General features: G+C 29.6%; 1 protein-coding gene across 3 annotated transcripts; it reads left to right on the top strand.

Annotated features, from left to right (window-relative positions):
* Positions 1-610: 610 nt before the first annotated feature.
* Positions 611-8,259, top strand: LOC123268450. Of its 3 annotated transcripts, none has more exons than XM_044733500.1 (6): positions 612-1,569; positions 1,653-1,676; positions 5,434-5,555; positions 5,623-5,862; positions 7,364-7,597; positions 7,760-8,259. In XM_044733500.1, the coding sequence occupies exons 1-6, from the start codon at positions 740-742 to the stop codon at positions 7,885-7,887; spliced, it is 1,578 nt and encodes a 525-aa protein (XP_044589435.1). In that variant the 5' UTR covers positions 612-739; the 3' UTR covers positions 7,888-8,259. The 3 variants fall into 3 exon arrangements, with proteins under 3 accessions (XP_044589436.1, XP_044589435.1, XP_044589438.1); XM_044733503.1 differs by having other exon boundaries at positions 613-1,569; positions 7,364-7,593; XM_044733501.1 differs by lacking the exon at positions 1,653-1,676 and having other exon boundaries at positions 611-1,569.

The following is an 8,259-nucleotide window of genomic DNA, read 5'->3' on the forward strand; positions in this document are numbered from 1 at the left end:
AAAGAATCAATAAATCAAAAAAAAAAAGCGATATTTATAATCCCAAAACAAACTTATCGTAATTATAACATTAAACACGTCTAGACGCCAGACTGTCTGTTCACAGTTACCTCATTTAGAGTATCTCTAAAATTCCAATCATACACCCATCCCAGTATCTTAATCATCACCAAATATACGGCTCGTTCTTCAATAACAATCTTCACCCGTCAAAAGGCACACGTGTCCTTTCAACATACTCCAAATAATTAGCCCCATCCGTCTGAAATGATATATTTACATTAACTATCCTCCTCTGGTTGTTATATTATTTTCAATGATACATTACCATTTACATCGAAGATTATATCTCACAATTCGTCTAGACACCGTGGAAGGGAGGCCCTCTCTATAAAGTCCTCCATCAACTCTCCGGAGATCAATCGCATCCACTCTCTCAAATCAAAACAAACCTCCTTATCCTCAAAACATTAATTTTAACATTTAAAAAAAATCTCAATCCTTTAATTCTTAATTTTAAACTCTTAAATATTAACTAAAAAAAATATATATATAAATACCTCTTTTAATTTACGCGTGACTACGTACCTATACTTATGCTTTGATACTTACACCGGCGGTCTCAGTTGAGCCGAACATCTCGCACCGTCAACATTACCTCCTGAAACGTTTGTTTTAATTTCTAATTGTGAAAAAAAATGGTGATTAATTTTAACTAAAGTTTTAAAGTGCTTTCAAGATGATTAAAGTGATAATTATCCTGACAATTGTCACGTGCGCGTGCTCAAGACCCGCGAGTTTTAATTCAGATAAGAAAATAACTCCTTTTAGTACTAAAACATTGGAATCGATGCTTGAAAAGGCAATTTTTAAGATAATTACCGGCGAGCTTAGCAATGGAGATTTGTTGCTTTTAAGGAGCTTGAATTATAGCTTAGAAGAAGTTTTGGAGATTCGTGAAAGAGAACTTGCTAAAAAAGAGGACAATTTTTTGTCTAAGGAGAATTTTTCTACCGAAAAATTCGAAGATTCTGACGGAGTTGACGTTGAAGAGTACAACAGGCAAGCTGTTTTGGATTATGAAACTTTAGCGAATAAAATGGAGGAAGAAAAGGAGGAAATTCAGGAGGTAGAGCCGGAAAATGAACACTTGGCTTTTGATAAAGCAATGGAGCCCCACGTGGTGTTTAAAATTAGGTTTAATGAAACGGAAGATCAAGAAGGTGATTTAGGAGGTGCTCTTCCTAATTTAGATTCAGGAGGGAGCACTTCTGAAGCTAGATCGGGATTAGGTTTATTTCCTGGGAATCGTTCTAATGAAAATGATGCTAATTTGACAAGAAGGGAATACGAAGGGTTAGAATGGGTGGAAGACGATGTTTACCGAGTAATTCCGGAGGCTTTGGATCAGGAGATCCTCCAGGAGTCTAAGGAGTCTAAGGAGGAGGAGGAGGAGGAGGAGGAGGAGGAGGAAGAGGAGGAGGAGGTTGGGGATTATGCAGCGGATCAGGAGGTTGACAATGCCAATTTGTCCGCCTATCAGCAATTGGCGCTGGCTCATCGGAGAGAGTAAGTAGAGATTTAAGGGAGGGTTTTGGAGGGTTTTGGAGGTACTAAGGAGGACTTGTGATAATTGTATTTTTAATTTCTAGCGGGAATCACTCGGGCTTCGATAGGTAAGCTTGGCTCTCAGTGCTTTTTGCTGGTATTTTTGGAGGCTCAATGCCAGATACTTTTTGCTATTTTTAAAATTGGAGCTTTGCCAGGGTTTTGTTTTGAAGGAATTTTTTTTGCTTGAGGATCTAAGCTTTTATGGAAAATTTTGATCGCTATTTTTAAACAGTTTTTTAATTGGTAAAATTTATTTAAGAGCTGAATTTTGGATCAAAGTTTGGCCAAAATTTTAATGCTTGAAAACTTTTGGTTGGAAATTTGCGCTTTTTAATCATACTTTTTTAATAATATTTACAGTTTTATTAATTTGGCTTTTATTTAAAAATACGCTTTTTTAGCTTCGTATTTGCGATCTAACATTTTTAACACTCTTTTTTTTTTTCTTTAATGCAAAATTATAATTTTTGTTTTGAAAATAAAATTTTTTAATTAGTTTTTGCAGCATTTATTAACAATAATTTTGTTTTTTTTATTTAATAAAAAAAAATTTTTCTCATCAAAAAATTGACTTTTACTAAAAATTCATTTTTTTTTTTAATATACGCTCTATTATTGTCAATATTTTTTTTTTCTATTTTTTTTTTTATTTAATAAAAAATCAAAATTTTGAAAAAAAAAATTTTTATCAAAAAATTGACTTAAAATTTCTTTTTACTAAAAATTCATTTTTTAAAAAATTTATTTTTTTTTAAATATGCGCTCCATAATTGTCACTATTTTTTTTAACACAAAAAAATTTATTTTTACCAAAAATTCATTTTTTATAAAATTTATTTTCTTCCAAATATTCGCTCTATTATTGTCATTAATATTTTTAACACAAATTTTTTTTTAATTTATAGAATTTAATCAATTTTTTGCTTTTTATGTAAAAATACTTTTTTTTAGCTCCTTATTTGCGATCTAAAATTTTTAACAATCTTTTTTGTTTTTCTTTGATAAAAATTAAAAATTTTTATTTTTTAAAATAAAAATAAAAATTTTTTAATTAGTATTTACAGCATCTATTAAGAATAATTTTTTTTTATTTAATAAAAAAAAAAAATTTTTTTTTTTAATTTTTTATCAAAAAATTAACCCATAAAAATTTTATTTTTACCAAAAATAAATTTTTTATAAAATTAATTTTTTTTAAAATATGCGCTTTATTATTGTCATTATTTTTTTTAACAAAAAAATTTTTTTTTCTTAAAAAATTTTACCATTCTTAAAATTAGTTCCTAAAAAAACAAAACAAAATATTGACGTGCCCTTTTATTTAACAAAAGATAATATAATAACGTAACTGTAGTCCCCACCTTATATTTCTCGGCTTGTTGCCCCTTTCGCGACGTACATGCTCGTTGGCGTTTCTTTTATTTTATTAAGTCTAGACTTGAAAATGCATTCGTGCCCGACATTGGCGTAGTTATCTTCTACTCTCTCTTCTCTTAAACAATAAATCTTAAATTACCCATTAAAATAAAAATAAATAATACAAATCTCAAAGTATTAAAATTAACTTAAAATAAATAGCGCGCCAAAATAATGGTGACATCTAATTTCTCCTGGCGAACGGAGAAGTGGGTCACTTCCTCCTCGGGTCTAATATTAAATTTTTGTTGAATGGCTTACTTATTAGTGTTATGTTTGTAGTTTGTCTGATTTGAAATCTCGCCGGTTTAAGAAGAGAGTCTGCAGATGTGTACACACGTTTGCGTATAGTACCCAGACAGGTACCAGACGGGTCACGTACGCGACGCAATGTTGTAGAATGCCCGGCGCGACGAGATTGACACGCGCGTGCATTGAATCAAGTGTTATGTCGACATTTTTTGTAATTCAACATATTTACGTTCCTTTTTTTCACTGATTTTTATTCGTAGCTTATCAACTGATCGAGTTAAAAATACCGGGCTTATTTTATTCTCTTGCAAATTTAATTCTCTACAAAAAAGGTATCTTTAGTTTTTTTCGTATCTCTAATTGTTACCAAGATATTGGCACTTTTGTACCGATGCTTCAATCCTCAAAAAATTCAAACTTAAAAAAAATTTTTTTTTTTCAGTTTCATTTTCAGTGGCTTTTTTAATTATTTTTACTATAAATTATTACAGGAAAAGGTACTAGATACTTCAAAATAGATGCACAAAAAAGGCGATCGCTGTAAATTAATTACAGAAAAAGTTTTCTTTGTTAGGTAATTTCAAGGTCATGAAATTTGATAGATTTTTTAGGAAATAACCAATTTTTTCGCAATAAACCAGTAAAAAAACACTAATTACAGTTTTTGTAGTAGAAATTATGAATAATTTTGCATCTGAAGCTTTAGACTGAAAAAAATATTCAAAATTTTTTTTATATGACCTAATATAAATTTTCGCTTAGAATTCAAATATTATTAAAAATTTGTAACTTGAAAAGTAATTTCTTTAAAAATTCTGGATTGGCATAATAATATTCTAAATTTAACGCTCTACAAAAAAGGTATCTTTGGTTTTTTTCGTATCTCTAATCGTTACTTAGATATCGGCACTTTTGTACCAATGCCTCAAAATATTTAAAAATCCTCAAAAAATTCAAGAATTCAAACTTTAAAAATTCATAACTTAAAAAATAAATTTTTTTTAAATTCTGAGTTGTTATAATTGTATTCTAAATTTAACGCTCTACAAAAAGGCCATCTAGTTTTTATCGTATCTCTAATAGTTACCTAGATATCGGCACTTTTGTAACAGTCCTCAAAAATTCTTAAAAAATTCAGAAATTTTAAGATTTTAATTTAAAAAATTCGTAACTTAAAAAATAAATTTTTTTTTAAATTCTGGGTTGACATAATTGTATTCTAAATTTAACGCTCTACAAAAAAGGTCTTTGAATTTATTCGTATCTCTAATCGTTACGTAGATATCGGCAGTTTTGTACCGATGCCTCAAAGTCCTCAAAATCCTCAAAAAATTCAAACTTTAAAAATTCATAACTTGGCAAATATTTTTTTTTTTAATTCTTGGTTGGCATAATTGTATTCTAAATTTAACGCTCTCCAAATAAGGCGTATACTTTTGTTTTCGTATCTCTATTCGTTACCTAGAAATCGGCATTTTAGGAACAGTCCTCAAAAATTCTAGAATTTAAGGATTTTAATTTTAAAAATTCGTAACTTGAAAATTAATTAAGATAAAAATATCTAACTGGTGTCATTTTCTTCTAAATTTAACGCTCTACAAAAAAAGTATCTTTAGTTTTTTCCGTATCTCTTATCATTACCGAGAAATCGTCGGCGATTTGTTAAAATTCTGGAAATTCCCGTGAATGAGACAAAAACCCGGAGATAAATAATTATGGGAGTAAATTACCTTGCAAATGAAGATTGAGGAGGTTGAAAAAGAGTTTGAGGCCTCGAGAGATTAAAGGAGAAAGGAAGTGAGAGCAAACAGAGACTGAGACTGAGACGGAGACTGCTGGACATCAGAGAAACAGACAGACAGTCAAGGGAATCGGGTGCTGCTGACGTTTCTCCCTGTCTAGCCGCCGTCTAGATCGTAATAATAACGAGTAGCGCCTCTGGCCACGCGGCTGTCTGGGTCACTGACCATTCATACCTCTCATACATACATATATACATCGACAATAAGACACGGTTGCCGATTTAAAAGTCTCACGCTTACTTGTTAGTTAACATTCATTCAAGTTATTTATCTTTATGCATGTCTGAGTAGTTAATCCTCAAACCCTGAAAATTAATACCGATTTATAACCTAATTACGGTTTTGTCAACAGCCAAGGACAGAAGGCCATCGAGGACATAAAACTACGGGTCCTGGCGATGACCGGCCGGTTTAATCTCTCCTCTACTGACCATCAGGTCCAGAGGGAGCGACTCACTATGTTTACGCCAACTTGTAAGTTTTCGAGTTTGTTTTTAATAAAACGTTTGAATTTTTTAATATAAATTATTTTAAATTTCAGGTGAAATTCCTAAAAATACCGACGCTGAATCCTGGACTGATCCTTTTTCGATGAACATGTTCTTTCAACTTAATTTAACAGCCGAGGAACATATTGTTGCTGCGAAGTTAAGGTTGTTTAAACTTCCTCAAAATGAGACTTTAGCAACTACTAGTAGTCCCTCGGAAGAAGAGGATGGAGAAGAAAAGAAAATTAGGATTTCTATTTATTATTATATGAGATCGCTAAAAAAATATCGATGTAAGTCATTTTAAATTGTTAAATAAATTTAAATGGCTATATTAAGTCAGATATGTCCACATTAGAACATTTCTGGTTAAATATGGTCTCATGTAATTTTATATAATCATATTTAATCCAATATAGTCTAATATGCTCATATATAACTTTTTTATAGAATTTAGTACCAAAAACTCCCAACAGGTGGCGCATGGTCGCTAAATCTTCTCACTACTAAAGAGTTAATTTTTAAAATATAGATAATTTATATCCAAATTTTCATAATCTTCATTCAAATTATTATTCCTCTTTAATAATGCAAATTATAGAAAATTTATGAAAAAAAAAATTTTTAATGACCATATTAGGTCAAATATGTCCACATTAAAACACTTTTGGTTATATAAGGTTAAATATAACTTGATATGATCATATCTAACCTAATATTTCCATAGATAGCTTTTTTATTATAGTTAGTTTGAAAAACTTTCAACAGATGGCGCATAATCGCTAAATTTTCTCACTACTAGAAAGTTAACTTTTAAAATATAGATAATTTCTTTTTCAAATCTTCATAATTTTTATTCAAGCCATCAAACCTTCCTAATAATACAAATTATAATTAATTTATAAGAAAGAAAACTTTTAATGGCTATATAAGGTCAAATATGTCCACATTAGAACACTTTTGGTTATATAAGGTTAAATATGGCTTCATATGACTTAATATGATCATATCTAACCTAATATGTCCATATTTAGCTTTTTTATTAAATTTAGTACCAAAAAATTCCAACAGGTGGCGCATAGTCGCTAAATCTTCTCCCTACTAGAAATTTAACTTTTAAAATATACATAATTTCTTTTTCAAACCTTCATAATTTTAATTCAAACCATCAAACCTTTCTAATAATAGAAATAATAAATTATTTATAAAAGAAAAAAATTTTTAATGGCTTTATCAGGTTAGATATGTCCACATTATAACTCTTCTGGGTATATATGGCTTGATATAACTTCATATGACTTGATATGATCATATCTAACCCAATATAACTGAATAAAACTTTTTTATTAAACTTAGTACCAAAAACTTCCAACAGGTGGCGCATGGTCGCTAAATCTTCTCCCTACTAGAGAGTTAATTTATAAAATATAGATAATTTCTTTTTCAAATTTTTATAATCCATATTTAAGCTTTTGAAACTCTCTAATAATACAAATTATAAATTATTTATAAGAAAAAAAAATTTTAATGGCTATATCAGGTCAGATATCTCCATATTAGAACATTTTTAATTATATATGGTCTTATACGACTTTATATGATCATATCTACCTTAATAAGATCCAATATGTCCATATATAATTTTTTTTAGAGTTTTTTTTAAAGTTAGTACCAAAAACTACCAACAGGTGGCGCGTAGTCGCTAAATCTTCTCGCTACCAAAGAGTTAACTATTAAAATATAGATAATAAAGGAAAAATTTAATAAATTACAAAATTAATTTTTTTTTTTTAGCAAAGAAAAAGCTAATGGACAGCGTAGTGACGCCCCTAACCTCAGAAGGCAGCCATCTTGCCTTGGACGTGAGACAAGCTTTAAGATACTGGAGGCAAGCTCCCAGAGTAACTAGCGGGACTAATAACCACGGCCTGGTGGTCCAAGTTGAAGACCAAGATGGCAGACCCCTAAAACCGGAACTTTTTATCCAGAGGGATGGCTGCCAAGAGGAAAACTCAGATAACAAGGCATGTGAGTGTGTGCGCTAACCTCTAACGCTTGTTTTAGCTAATTTTAACCACCGCTTTTCTTTGCATGGTTTTTTAGTGAATAGTATTTTTAAATTAATTATTTAATTAATTTTTTGGACTAATAACAATTAATTAATAATGATAGTTAATTGATTTTTTACAGACCAACGCGTCCCTGCACTCTTCTTTAGAGCCTGTTCTCGTTACGTTCGCGTCGTAAATGAAGAGGCCGTGACTTACGTCGACTGTAGTCATAGACATAGATCTGCGAGGCATCGTAATCGATCGTAATACATTATTTAATAACTTTAGTTTGTAGACTAGAGATAATAATAGAGATAATGATTAATTAGTTTGAAAAATAAGTTACTTTTTAAGGTTTTTGCTTAATTTTTAGAGACTGTCAATTTAACTCTAACTTACTAGAATTTATTTATTTTTTATGTAAATAGTTAAGGGTACTTTTTTTTTTTATTTTTTATTTAAATTAATATTAAGTTTTTATTATCGATGACTGAAGATAATTTAAATCGTTCCTAGCTATTTTTTAAATTTATTTTGCTGAGGAATATTTATTTTTATGAGTCAATTTTTAATTAGATTTTAAAATAATTGTAAATACTGTATATTCATTTAATTTTTAAATAAATTTATTGACAAATA

Source organism: Cotesia glomerata, linkage group LG7 (assembly GCF_020080835.1).
Source record: "Cotesia glomerata isolate CgM1 linkage group LG7, MPM_Cglom_v2.3, whole genome shotgun sequence".
Lineage (NCBI taxonomy): Eukaryota > Metazoa > Arthropoda > Insecta > Hymenoptera > Braconidae > Cotesia > Cotesia glomerata.

Coding starts and splice junctions, on each gene's coding strand:
- LOC123268450 (XM_044733500.1), top strand. CDS start 740: ATGATTAAAGTGATAATTATCCTGACAATTGTCACGTGCGCGTGCTCA. Junction 1,570..1,652: donor GCGCTGGCTCATCGGAGAGA/GTAAGTAGAGAT, acceptor TTTAATTTCTAG/CGGGAATCACTCGGGCTTCG. Junction 7,598..7,759: donor AAACTCAGATAACAAGGCAT/GTGAGTGTGTGC, acceptor GATTTTTTACAG/ACCAACGCGTCCCTGCACTC.